We start from the raw sequence: 14,039 nt of genomic DNA, 5'->3' as shown, positions 1-14,039 counted from the left end.
AGAGTTCAGTGGAAAGCCGTCACAAGACCACAAGCAAAGACTACAAAAGACTATTTATGATGTACTAATAAAATAGATAAAATACCTTTTATGTAAACAAAAACTCTCACTTTAGTAAAATGCAGGTCTCTGTTAATCCTTTGAGTAGTTGAAGAAACTATGTAGTCCGGGTTAGACTAGTATTCTGTCTACAGGTGCCCAACTTAGTGCTGATAACAGAATTTCTGGGGAGGCTCAAGATCTTGGACACTGCAAATCTACCTGAAGTTTATATTTCCTTCCCTAAAAAAACCTCAAGGGATTCTACCCTTATGTAAAAAGGATAACTAATTATATTCCCTTCTTCTGTGGAGTCCAAAGCATTTCCTTTTGTAAGGTTCTTTTTGTGAAAGGTGATTCTTTTTAAAGAAGACCTCAGCCTTGAAGAATCTACCTAGATCACTTTATCCTTTTACAGAATGAAACCAGTCTTACTCTTTATGTATTTAGGAGAACATTCAGAGTTTCTTATTGCCAGGGGACCAGTGCCTAAAGGGAGGAGTAGAGACAGTCTATTTGTTGTTGGGTATGTGTGTAATTAAGTTTTCTGGTAGTTTGCAATGAATGTAACACTTGGTTATGAGCTGCCTTGTTTTGAAAAACCGACTAGTTTTCCAACAAACACTTTTGTTTTGGTTTGGTTTTGTCAGGAGTACCTAAACAAACATCAGAACTGGGTATCAGGTTTGTCCCAGCACACAGGACTGGCTATGGCTACTGAAAGCGTTTTGCACTTCGCAGGCTACAACAGACAGAACACCACTCTGGGCGTGAGTATTGGACAAAATTCTTGTTTGTTTCTGCAGCTGTATAGTTATCATGTTAATTTTTATAACATTCAGTATAGCCACATAATACAGATTTTCTAAATCACCTTTGTCATAGCACTTGAACATTACTCAGAAAGACACCGTATTTCTTTCCATCTCAAATCAAGGTATCTTCCAATCATGTTGTTCTGTAAAATACTGAAAAGTAAGATGGTAACAAGCAAGAAAATAAAACTGTATCTAATGGTGTTTAAGAGGTTTCTGTAGATGATTTTTAATGATTTGAAAGTAGTATCTTTGTGTAAGGCTGAAATGAGCTGCTTTCTAGAATAGTAACATAGGTGAGTGTCAGGTCACAACCGTTTGCTCTGAGTTTTACATATGTTCACTCAAAACAAGCTTTTGCATTGAACATTTCATGCAGTTACATGCAGTTTTTTACAGTTCATTTTTTCTCATTTGTGGTTGTAATTTCTGATCTCCTGGAGAAACATCCAGTAGAATCTGTTGTATCATCAGCCAGCTAGTTTTCTAGCAGCAGCTCTGAAACTGCCTCCATGTCCAGCTTTAACAGAATTTCCTTTTGGTTCTCTGTTACAATCATCCTTCTAGGCAGTGCTAGTCACTAAATGTAAATAGGATAAAGAACTCCCAGGACTCAGGAGTGCAGTCATGTAGTTCCCTAAAGAGGCAAAGTGAAAAAACTTGCTAGAATAAAGACTATGCTGGAAGAAACTAGAAACTTTATAACTGGAAAGGAAATAAGAGAAACAACTTTCTTGTTTTCGTAATATGCTAACAATATTTGTTTTGATTGGGGCCCTCCTTCATGTCAACCAAGTGACAAAAGCTCTTTCAGAAAGCTTTCAGATTGCTAGCAGTTTGTTTTTCCTTTTGCTTTATTCCCATGGACTGGACATTGCTAACACAAAGATGATAGTATGCAAATTTTATATCCAAGACGTGTAATAAGAATAGTTCTCAAAAGTTTATCCATTGCTGAGCCAAGCTAGCCATTAGCAGTACTGAAACAAAGCATTGCAGGAATGTTGAATTTTTGGTGGTTTTGCTGGCCTTGTATTTTGGTATTAAGTCCTCAATATAAAAAATTCATTTTACAGCATAAAGAAACATTCTTTTGTTTGTTTGTTTTTGAGGAGAAACCTCTAGATCACAAGTTCCTGAGTGCTTCTGCAAAGGGGAATGTGGATTACTAGTGTACTTTTTAAAGACGGGAACAAAACACTCTTTCTGCATTACTGTCAGTTCAGCAAGCTGTTGCATGGAGAGGGCAGAACCCAGATCACATCCCCTCTTCTGCCTTCTTCCTTACCTGTTCATGAAAAGGGAGCAGCAGTCCCAGAGATTCTACCCTTTTTATGCTTTTTTGGTCCGTCAAAAAGTATATACAAATACATATATATTTCAAATGGTATACATGGAATTAATGCACATGTTCCTTATTTCATTTTTATCAGTCCAGGTACTGTTATACCTAGTAGTCCTGATACCATTCTGTTTATTACCATAAAGAAAACTGAACTTAAAACGTATGTGAAGGTGTAAATAGAAAAAAAGACAAGTGGATGGATATGAACAGTATAAACATCTATATGCGGTCTGGTCATAGGCAACCCAGCTAACTGAAAGACCAACTTGTGTGAAGAAGGACTACTCCAACTTCATGGCTTCTCTTAACTTGCGCAACCGCTATGCAGGAGAGGTAAGTACAGGATTTCTTGTGAGTGTGGAGTGTCCACGAGCTCTGGCATGGCTTTTCAGCCATGGCTGAAAAGCCTTTTCCAACCTAAACTATTGTATGTTTCTATGTTATTTTAAGCACAGACTCTGAAGTTAAATTCCTTCAAGATAAAGGGTATAGTTTTCCTAGGTTATTAAGCAGATCATTTTACTGTTGGTCTTGCAGAGAGTTCTTAGACTCTAGATAAAGCTAAAGATTTAGCAAAGTAGTAAAAAAAGATGTCTCTGTAGAATTCCTTAATCAGCACATGACCGATACCAAAGTAGATTCCTAAAAATACTGTTCTCTGTTGAAAAACACATTATATTTTACAGGTTTCTGGAATGATTCAGTTCTCAAATGCTACAGGACGAACATCTGACCTGAATAAACTGATGGTCAAAGAGCTGAATGATGCTCTTGAATCAGGCCACACTGAATTCTACACCCAGGCCATGTTTAAGCTGACTGCACTGCTAATAAGCAGCAAAGGTAATGAAAAACAAATGGAGTTCTGCTTTCTGGCTGTGAATGCCAAGAGTAATAAACTACAAAAATTATCCATATACAAACCCAGTACGCATCAACTTGAAGCAAAACTGTGTTTTGAATTTTTTCAATTAGGCTTATATTGGGGAAAAGCCTTCTTAAACTAGAAACTATTTATTAGGAATTGATTATTACATGCCGTGCACACCAATTTCATGCCCATGTGAAAAACATGTATTTATTCTGTTGGAGAAATCTGAGTGAATGTTTGTTTTCAGACTGTGATCCCCAGCTCCTTCATCATCTGTGTTGGGGACCCCTGCGAATGTTCAATGAACATGGCATGGAAACAGCAATTGCTTGCTGGGAGTGGCTGCTTGCTGCCAAGAATGGAATAGAAGTGCCGGTAGGAAGCTATTTAACAACTCTTTCTCTGCCCCTGCAAGCGGGGGAGAAGAAAATTTTGAGATTCACAGCTATTGTGAGTCTGTGTCTAGTAAGGATGTTAAATGCATCGTTAATCAGTTTAGCCTGCCAGGAAATCTCTGCTCATGTATTGTTGGAAGTCTGAGCACCCTCACGAAGTGGACTGTGGGAAATGGATCTTTCTCAGCAGCAGCAATGTTACAGGAAAGAAAATGTGTTAGGATCTCAGCTGTACAATTTACTTTGGTGCTGAGATGCCTGAGCTGCTCATGAATCAGGTTCTGAATTACCACAATTTACAGAATAGTGCTTTAAAACAAATAGAAATCAATGTCCATGCTCATCAGTCAGAGCCTCTGGTATCTGGCATTGCACCCTTGCACAAAAAGCAGGCTTGCAAGTGTCCTAATCCTGTAACAGGCTAGAGCAGCTGTATTTTGTGAAGTGGGGACGAATCCAATAGTAATAAAGCAATTGAGCATGGTGTAGTGACAGTCCACACACAGCTGAGAAAGCTGCCTCTGGTCATTGCTCCAATTAGTGAGCACTGTTTCACTTGCTGGAGATAATCATCAGTCTGAATTTACTTAGGTCAGTTTACATGCACGTTTCAGTGTTTAGCTTCTTGAGCATCAGTTTCATTTTTTCTCTTTAGGCTTGTGGGAAATTTCTTTGTACCTTGTTGAGGAGATCAGATAAGCACCCTTGGTTGCTGGGCCTCCTTTCTACCCTGAGGATGCTGCTCCCTAGAGCAGGTTCAGCAAAAGTGAATTATGTGCCATCTTTATGCTGCGTGCTTCATCAGCTGTGTGTGCTCATGAGCCAGACTGTGTCCTGCAGTATGTGAGAACCTGGCATACGCTTGTCTCTGCTGTCCTGGTGTTGGAGGCAGCAACCTTTAGTAGAGGGGGAGGATGGACGGCACCAGCCGATCTAACAATTCAGTCTCCTCAACAAAATACAACGTTTGTCTGCTGTTGCCCTTAGTCTTTCTGTTACTAGCTGAACTTCTTGGGGGGGAGTCTTTCTTCCTGTCGTAATTTAGGATGTGAAAAAAATATTTTATTTCAGGTGGGGTGTATAGACCTGTCTTTGCCTCTCCATTAATATTGCAGTGAATTTTAATTGATGTATTAGATTCTTGTGTGCCCTGTGGAGGAAGACTGTACTTTCCATATAAGAAGATGCTCTTGAAACAGGAAACATTGTTATCTTCCTTTTTGCAGTTCATGCGGGAAATGGCAGGAGCCTGGCAAATGACAGTTGAGCAGAAAGTTGGCCTGTTTTCTGCGGAGCAGAAAGAAGCAGATCCGTTAGCAGCCTCAGAAGAGAGCCAGCCGAGGCCTTGTCCACCAGAGGTGACTCCACATTACATCTGGATAGAGGTGTGTATTTCTTCTGAACGTCCCACATACGGCAGTGTTGCAGTGACGCTGTGATTAAGCTACTCTGCACTATTTGTTCTTATGATCCAGGAAGGGAGTGGAGTCATGATGGTAGTCCTTCTGCCTCAAAGCCAGGGGGGACACTCTTTTTAGACGAGCATAATAACTGGGGGGGAGAAAGGTGTTTGAAACAGAAAAGACTGGGGGTTTTTTGCAATGAAAAAAGGTCAAAGGAAGCATGGCATGTCTTCCTCTTTTTCTCAGTTTTTGGTGCAGAGATTTGAAATAGCCAAGTACTGCAGTTCTGACCAAATAGAGATCTTCTCCAGCCTGCTCCAGCGGTCTCTTTCATTGAACATTGGAGGGGCGAAAGGCAGTTTGAATAGGCATGTGGCAGCAATTGGACCCCGATTTAAGTGAGTAGTTTTCGTTTTTACCTTGGTGGAAGAAATGAGGTTATAGAAGGGTGGGAAAAGTAGCCACTAAATGTATAACTTGTCCTTGGCTTCAAGTGGTGAAAATTCCTTTTAAAAGCCTGGAATGATGTAGAGTCTAAGCTCTGTTTTCAAAGTAGAAGTAGCTAACTTTAGCTTGAAAGTAATTTCTGGCGCTTCAGAAGACTTCACGGGATAACTTCATAAAGTGAATTGCCCACACCATGGATCCAGTCAATGTATCAGTTAGGGATAATTTTGCTCCATCAATTGTTTTCACTTTTTGTGACTTGAAGGCTTCAACTTTCTATGGTTCAGTAGTCAGACCTCTAGGAACAGACTGATGATAATGAAAACAGTTTGCCAAGAGCTCTGAAACAGACACTTTTCAATGAGTTGAATGGACTTACAGCTGTAGCTGTGGTTTGTATGGTGTTGCATTGGTCACCATCTTGGGAATGCCAAAATTTTCATTCTCTAACTATTTTGCTTATTAGGTTGCTGACTCTGGGGTTGTCTTTGCTGCATGCTGATGTGGTTCCAAATGCAACTATTCGGAACGTTTTGAGAGAAAAGATTTATTCAACTGCCTTTGATTATTTCAGGTACTTTTTTATTTGCAACTACTCAACTGAAAGTGTGTGTGTGATTTCCTGAACCTTCCATGATACTTCAAAGCAGCAGCTGTCTTTCTCTTCTAGTATTAACATCCTCCTTTCCTTTTTTGCCCATTTTAACAGAAACTTTTCTTTTCCTTGTGCTTTTGTGTAGTTCATAAACGATCTCAAAGAGGGTAAGACATAAGTTCCAGTTTTTCTGTGGTTTATAAAGTAGTGTCTTCGGGAATGTTTCTGTTCTTTTCTTTCTGTCCTTATTTTGGAGTTTATTCAATGCTCAAAACTGTACCTAGATTTATAAGATTTAAAGAATTGCTGTCACAGAGTGTGTGGCTGAAATATAGTTTCACTATTTTGAAAATACACCCACACTGAATCTGATTATTTCAACATTTGACATGAGCACAACAGAAAATAATACAATTGATAGTAATGTCTGAATGTGAGGAGGTCAGTTAGTCATAATATTAAATTTCAAATTAATCCAAGATGCTGACAGACTGCTGCTTCATTTTCAGTTATAATAGGAAGTTTGTACTCTTCAGTCAGACAGAATAAAGCAATGAGGATAAAATGTAGTGATGGGTAGTCTCATCTTTGTAGATTCTGGTCAAAATAAGAAATATGACTTGATTACATTTGTGGGGGGTTTGTTTTTTTCTAATACATTCAACTTCACATTATCGGGTGATTTCTTTAAGTTGTCCCTCAAAGTTCCCTACACAAGGGGAAAAGAGGCTTCGTGAGGATATCAGCATATTGATCAAGTTTTGGACAGCAATGTTCTCAGACAAGAAGTATCTGACAGCCAGCCAACTCGTGCCGCCTGGTGAGTTCCTTTATGTCGTGTTTCAAAAGCCTGTTGTTTCTTTGATTGGATTCTACATCAGATCTGCACTCTGTTGTTAGATAATCAAGACACCAGGAGCAACCTGGATATCAATGTTGGATCTCGGCAACAGGCTACACAAGGATGGATAAATACTTACCCTTTGTCCAGTGGCATGTCGACCATATCTAAAAAATCAGGTATCTTTTTGATTGAAACCAGCTCATTGCAGCCAACTTTAAGCAATATCTGCATATAAAATATGCTGTAAAGTCAGTATTTACCTTTAATATTGGGCTCTTGTTCTTCTGGCAGGGTATTTAATTACCGCTGCCAAACTTTGGAGAGGGGGCAGAAAAAGTCTCACTGGTAGCAAGCAGCAAAGTTTTGAAATTACCTGTTTTGTTTGATAGAATGTTCAATTCTGTAGTGCAGAAGAAATAAGACTGGAGGTCAAGATGTATTGAAATCCTGTAAGGAAATGGCGCTTTTTGTGCAAACATGCCCCTAGTGCTTTTTGTGGGCAGCAGAGTGACATTAGAATGTGGGCTGTGTTTTTGTACGGTTGTAAACTATGTGCTCTTTCTTTTTAGTAGGCTGTTGTGTTTCTCAAGTGAATGCAATACTGGCTAAATTGATGTCCCTGTAGCCTGTTGTACTGCATAGATTCAGAGAAAAACTGTACGATGAGTAGCTGCAGTGCTGACTTTCTGAAGTCACTCTGATCTAAATTTACAAGTGTCCTATGGTTATTCAGTTCTTATATGTTAAAGTTGCCCAGTGTGGACAGTTTGAAAGCAGCATTTAACATACTGAACAAAAGCCACTGAAAACCTTTTTATCGTTTTCTCAAGGAATGTCTAAGAAGACTAACAGAGGTACGCAGCTACACAAGTACTACATGAAGCGAAGAACATTACTGCTCTCGTTGCTGGTGGGTCATCAGAAGAATGGGGAAACTGCATGAATTTCTAAGACGCTGCTGTTGTTGCAGGATACATAAAGTAAAATATGAAGTTGGGAGTGTTTTTTCTTCTTCCAGAAAACACTTTTTTTTTTTCTTCCTGTTTTCCTCAGGCTACTGAGATTGAACGCTTAATCACATGGTACAATCCACTGTCTTCCCCTGAGCTAGAGTTGGATCAAACTGGAGAGAGCAGTGTGGCAAACTGGAGGTCAAAGTATATCAGTCTTAGTGAGAAGCAATGGAAGGATAATGTAAATCTGGCTTGGAGCATTTCTCCTCATCTTGCTGTGCAGCTGCCTACCAGGTGAGATATTTCGGAAGAAAGAACTGCTGTAATTCCTGCTGCCTTAGAAGCTGAGTGAGTAATTACACTGTAAGTACTGATGGCACTTGCTCCTGCTTACAGTCCCCTTGCATACTTTCACAACTGGTTGAAACCTTTGAAATTAAAAGAACTGGATTACTTAACATACTCATTTGGCTCAGGCTCTAGTGGAGTCCAGCTTCCTTTCATGACACCCATTCTTCGCTAACACTTAGGCAGTGTTTTGTTCAGAAGAAATCATGTTTGGTTTTTAATAGCATTTAACCCATTAGCAGACATAGCATTTAAACAGTGCTAAAAGTATCTTTGAATGAAGTGTTTTAGCTATATATTGGCTTGCAATTTAATAAATATTATAGGAGAATTAGCATAGCTGGCTCCAGAAGGGAAAGGAAATTCTTTCCCCCTTACAACAGTGATAGTTTTTGCCAAGTAGAGTTCTGCACACCGGTTTCTGTAGAATCCCAGACAGTGTATTTCAGCCAAGAATCCAATAGTGGGCTAAAATACTAGTGGTTTATACAAAAGCATTGGATGAGTACCAGTTGTTCCTGAATCCTCTTCTGACAGTATATTGGTCCCTCAGTGTGCATTATTTCATAGTTGGACTATTTATTTATTAAGCATATACTTTTCTGCCTTTTGCTGTCTTCATCTTCACATAAATAGAAGAGGCTGTCAAAATTTGCTAATAATGTTATTGTATTCCTGGTTATACTTAGATTTAAGAACACTGAAGCTATTGGAACAGAAGTGACCCGTCTGGTTCGGCTGGACCCAGGAGCTGTTAGTGATGTACCTGAAGCCATAAAGGTACTTGTGAATATTTATACTGTTACAGAGCCCCAGTATGCCCATTTCATTCAGATACATTGGAAAATACAGCCTTTATTTAACACACTGTATGTTCTAGTGCTAACCATCGCTCTGTAGGAGAGAATGATAGAACAGCTGTGGAAATAGGGTGCTGAGGCAAGAATCATGGTAATAAGAGTAGGTGGCTAGTTAGTTAATGGTACATCTTGCTCCTGCGTATATTCTCACCATACACAAAATGTCTCAAAACTCATCACTTGCAGTACAGCTGCCATTTCAGACCACTGGACGGAGTCACGGTGAGTGCTGCTGCTGAAATTATTTCAAGCTTAACCTGTTCTGTGTGACAAGAGGCCAAGCCTCTTGAAATGGAGGAGACCCATCATGCTGATCTGCAGTGAAGCACTCTAGTCCTGTGAGGGACAGTCTTGTCAGAGCTGCATTCTGTATGTCACCTGTAAAATAGATGACAGGAAAACTGAACCTTCTTTGACTCTTATAAAAGGGCTCATCCTTTCTTCTTTCTCCCTATGCTAGAACTCCTGTATTGTGCTTTTAGTAACTTGACTTCACTAACTTCATCTGGTGATCTGGGAGATAAGATGATTCCAATAGTTAGATTTCCATGGGAAAAAAATACTTTAGATAAAATAGGTGTGGTTTTGTAAAATACTATGTACCGTGTTTCACTTCCCCTGCTATAGGAAGCTAGATAATAGCATTACTGTCTGATGCGTATTACCAAGACATTATTGGGTACTATAAACTCCTAACCTGTCTGACCTGCTTTTTCAGTATCTGGTTACCTGGCATACAATTGATGCTGATGCACCTGAGCTCAGCCATGTTCTGTGCTGGGCACCAACAGATCCACCAACTGGCCTTTCCTATTTTTCAAGCATGTATCCACCTCATCCTCTAACAGCTCAGTATGGGGTTAAAGTTCTGCGATCTTTTCCTCCGGTAAGATGAGTTCCACGAGAGCCTTAAGTGAAGTTATGGCCATAGTTGTTGTGGCCACAGGCTTCATTTTAATACCATGGAGAGACATGTAGGCTAAATGGGCACACCGCATTGCAAAATGTGAATAGATTGGGATCAAAAGGTAGAGTTGATTGTCCTACATAATACTGGCTCGTGTACTTGCAACTTTTTTGTTGTAAATCACGCTAAGCCGAATTCTTCAGACTGCTCTTCTCAATTTGTTCCTTTCGAATCTTCTCTCAGTGGAAAGACGTTTCTTCTAAAGCAGCAGAAGGCTGGGTTTTTAACACTTATCAGACTTGTATTAGGACTGTAAAATACAGGATTATTAATGATATTTTTGAAAGGAGTAACTGGACAGAAAAATACTTTGATTTGAGGACGTGGCATATATATAGTGTAAAATAAAGAGGCAGTGGTACTTTGTTCATAACCTAACTGAAGGGAGCTTTTCTCTATGCGTGTGACCTGTGTTCCTTTCCCACTACTAAAACAGTAACAATAAAAACCCTGCCATCTTTTCTCTTTCAGGATGCCATTTTATTCTACATTCCACAGATCGTGCAGGCACTTCGGTATGACAAGGTGAGGGTATGAAACAGATGCATATGAACAAAACAGATTTTTAAAGCAGCTTTTAGACTTTAAAACTGCAAATGAGACAAATTTAAGTTTAAACTAATGCTGCTTATTATTGTCCTATATTTAATATATAGAAGAAAATTTATTGTCTCTAGAGGCTGGCTTGCTTTGGATACACCTCTTTTATGAACAGGTAAACTTGAGAAACCAGAGGCTATGTAGCTCATCTGTCAGGAAAGAGATTTCATTATGGGAAACCCCAGATGAGGACTCTGTCTCAATAAAGCTTTTGAAGGTTTGCGTGAGACAAGCAGTAATGAAATTAAATCACTATCCTTAATCATTTTGCTGTGGAGTTAACCAGAGAAGACGTCTAGGGGGTGTCTTGTGCTCCATCATGTGTATGAAATCGGATCTTAGCTTCATCGTGCAGAAGCCAGAAGTAAAGCTTGATGACCAAGTTCAGAGTTCATTAATGTGAGATCGTTGTTATCTGCCCACGAGGTATATGAACTCTGGTCAGTGCGTTATTTTCAGGTGGAGACATCCCCAGCCAGTAGTGTAGGTGACTATATATAGTTATTCTTTGAGAACTTTGCATAGATAAGTATCCTCTGCAATGCAGAGCATGAACTTTGGACATCTTGTCTGTTAGTATCAGTCAAACATAGAAACATCTACAGACTACAGAAGTAGCTGCAAGTAGAGGAAAGGGAATGCAACTTCTGGAATGAGTACGATTCCCTTGTCCACTTCAGCTTCTTTTGTAAATTTGTTCTTATTTTCTAGAATTTCTGTGGAACTGTGCCAGCACCTGCAGTTCTTGACACCGAAATGTGCAGTCCATACGACACTGTCTAGATTTCTGGTATTACAGGAGCATTTAGTGATGCCAAGCAAGACCAATGTCTCTATTGCACTGTGCCTTGTACACATACTAGGAGATGTCCTAAGCTCAAAGCAATTTGAAAGCCAAATAGAACAGATAGAAGATGGCACAGGGGTGGGAAGAAGGTTGGTTAGAATAATGGAATAGGTCAGTAATAAAGCTGGAAACAGTTTAGGTCAATTCACTACCTGTTAAAATACGCTGTCATTCTTCAAAGGTCTTTTTAGCAATGTGGATGAGAGTGCAGAGGTGGTCTTTCCATCCATTAAGTATTTTTGAGTTTGAAGAATAGCTGTTAGAAGCAGTAATATCAAGTCTGCTGGAGTTGTAATGATCTTTGATCCTTACTGGACTGGATATGGTTGCAGATGGGTTACGTTAGAGAATACATCCTGTGGGCAGCTGCCAAATCCCAGCTCTTGGCTCACCAATTCATCTGGAACATGAAAACTAATATCTACCTGGATGAAGAAGGACACCAAAAAGATCGTGAGTGCTTTAAAATATAATCTAGCTTGACTCCTTTCCTTGACTCAGTTCAGACTAAATCTCCTTCCTGCTTCTCTCTTGGCACGAAGAATCCTTTTAGCTAGGAACTTCTCTTTCATTTGTAGGGCCTGTTCTGTAGAGATGTTCTACCTGACTGAATGCATCAAAAGAGATGTGGCAACGTTTTCATCTCTACCTTTTTTTGAATACTGTCCAAAGGTGGCTATTTCCATCACTCGTATCATTTACCTTTCTGAAATAAGCTTCTGACACAAATGCTCCCTTTTTCACATGCAGCTGACATTGGGGAACTTCTGGAGCAGCTCGTAGAGGAGATAACTGGCTCATTATCTGGCCCAGCCAAGGAGTTCTACCAACGGGAATTTGATTTCTTTAATAAAATCACCAATGTTTCAGCTATTATCAAGTAAGTGTTGTACTTCAGAAATTGTGCTCTTTTGGGGCTCACTGTTCTGTTAATTACCAGTGTCCTGATTAGGAGGCTAAGTTGCTTTTTGGGGTATTGGGATAGTGTTTTCAGGAAAAAAGAATTACTTATATGATAAGAAAATGATTTTTTTCTTAAATGTAACTTCAGAGTTGTAGCACGATGCAAAGGCTCATTTTAGTTTGACTTTTAGGGATAATTCATATCTGTCCTGATCTCGGTGCTCGTGCTTTGAGCTAGCAGTCTGTCTGAAACAGCTATAACTTTATACTTTGGAAGCAAATGATTCTAAACTTGGACTTAAGTTTTTAATCTGATTTTATCAAATACATTGCGGTTGGTAATAGTGGAATGAGGTTCCATAGAAAAGTGCACTGATACAGGAATGGAATTGGTAAAGCGATTGATGCTCTTGTCCTAGTTGAAATCCCATCAGGCTAGTTGTCACCTGTACCATTAATTTGGCTTTTTGGATTATGCTGCCAGTGTTCACCTGAACAGTAAACAGAACTTGATTCAGGCAGGAAAAACAGCACTTCTCTGTTTAGCTGTACCAGATTGACTGTCATTTTTTTGCATATTGTAACTTGTTATCAACATTTTGTGTGGAGTTTAAAAACAAACAAACAAAACCAAAAAACCTCAAGCATAGGTAAATTGTTTACCTTCTGCTAAAATGCCATGAAATTGCCTTTTCCTCTTCTCAAAGAGATTTCGTGGTGCAGCGTAATACAAAGACAATTGTTCTTTTTGCATATCTATGTCTTTTTCCTTCATTCTTAAATTGTGGTTATGGAGAAAGATTTGGTGTCATAAACATTGCATTGTTGATCTCTTAAAACTGAAAGTCCTGCTCAGAGAGACATTCTCGCTGTTGACTGTAAAGACTGCAATAAGATACGTAATTTAACTTTTATAAGCTTGCCAGTGGATGGCAGCAGCTCAGCACACAAGCTCTAAGTCTGTAAGTGTGGTTTCATTGCATATTTTTAAAACGTTCTCTGGTGTATGAAGGTATTTGAAAGTCATATAAAATATATTTCCTGGAACATACCTCCTTTAAAATGAAGCTTTGCAAACCACCAGTATAAGGGCATCAGGCTAAAGGACACTTACATCACAGAAACAATCAAATATTAAGTGCCTTCTATGTGCATGTTAAGATGTTTTCATCCAGTAGGATGAGTTAAAAGCAGGGGTTAGGATCTGAATATCTTAATATTTACAATGAAATCAGTCCGCTGTTTGTTGGTATGAAGTCATAATTAAGCAACTGATAATAATTGTGCTTTGCAAGCATTGCATTTTGCACCTGAGCCTTAAAATGAATCTGGGTTTTGTGCATCTCCAATGTAAAGACAACATAGAGGAGATGCTGTTTGCTTTGTAGATGGCATAAATGAATAAATGTATCATCTGTGATGATTTCATTATCTTAAGTGTGATGTTGCTGCTTCAGTAATCTGCTGTACTGCTTAAAACTAGAGCATAAGTAATACCTTTCAGTTGCATGCTGCTACACCAGGTGAGCATGCAATTGTGTGACTGACTTCAACAGATGGTTACCACAAGTGCCTGCACAAATTGGGTAATTGTACGTACTAATCGTTAACCATGTTACCAATTATCCAGTTGATACCTGCAGTCATGCTAAGTATGTGAACAAATTAGGCGTGTAATTGCATAGGCATTTTGCTGGCTTGTCCTTTTCCGGTTAGCAGTGTTCTTATTCTAGAATAAGTTCCACAAGGGAAAATTATATTGGTATAACTATAACGGTGCTTACAAAGGTATAATTGTGCTCAAATT

The 14,039-nt window shown here is 39.1% G+C and overlaps 1 protein-coding gene across 6 annotated transcripts in view; it reads left to right on the top strand.

Moving 5' to 3' along the window:
* PI4KA (phosphatidylinositol 4-kinase alpha) overlaps window positions 1-14,039 on the top strand; it is a 65,351-nt gene that overhangs the window by 41,727 nt on the left and 9,585 nt on the right. For all 6 annotated transcript variants that reach the window (XM_075515792.1, XM_075515790.1, XM_075515791.1 and 3 more), the window contains exons 29-44: window positions 690-809; window positions 2,440-2,532; window positions 2,886-3,042; window positions 3,318-3,445; window positions 4,692-4,850; window positions 5,115-5,266; window positions 5,782-5,889; window positions 6,603-6,730; window positions 6,811-6,930; window positions 7,585-7,664; window positions 7,808-8,001; window positions 8,745-8,835; window positions 9,634-9,801; window positions 10,354-10,407; window positions 11,662-11,782; window positions 12,080-12,209. In XM_075515792.1, coding sequence (XP_075371907.1) covers window positions 690-809; window positions 2,440-2,532; window positions 2,886-3,042; window positions 3,318-3,445; window positions 4,692-4,850; window positions 5,115-5,266; window positions 5,782-5,889; window positions 6,603-6,730; window positions 6,811-6,930; window positions 7,585-7,664; window positions 7,808-8,001; window positions 8,745-8,835; window positions 9,634-9,801; window positions 10,354-10,407; window positions 11,662-11,782; window positions 12,080-12,209 — 2,003 coding nt within the window. The remainder of the gene's footprint in view (window positions 1-689; window positions 810-2,439; window positions 2,533-2,885; window positions 3,043-3,317; window positions 3,446-4,691; window positions 4,851-5,114; window positions 5,267-5,781; window positions 5,890-6,602; window positions 6,731-6,810; window positions 6,931-7,584; window positions 7,665-7,807; window positions 8,002-8,744; window positions 8,836-9,633; window positions 9,802-10,353; window positions 10,408-11,661; window positions 11,783-12,079; window positions 12,210-14,039) is intronic.

Source organism: Mycteria americana, chromosome 13 (genome assembly GCF_035582795.1).
Source record: "Mycteria americana isolate JAX WOST 10 ecotype Jacksonville Zoo and Gardens chromosome 13, USCA_MyAme_1.0, whole genome shotgun sequence".
NCBI lineage: Eukaryota > Metazoa > Chordata > Aves > Ciconiiformes > Ciconiidae > Mycteria > Mycteria americana.
Note: the sequence above shows the minus strand (reverse complement) of the source record. Positions and strands in the feature narration are given on the sequence as shown.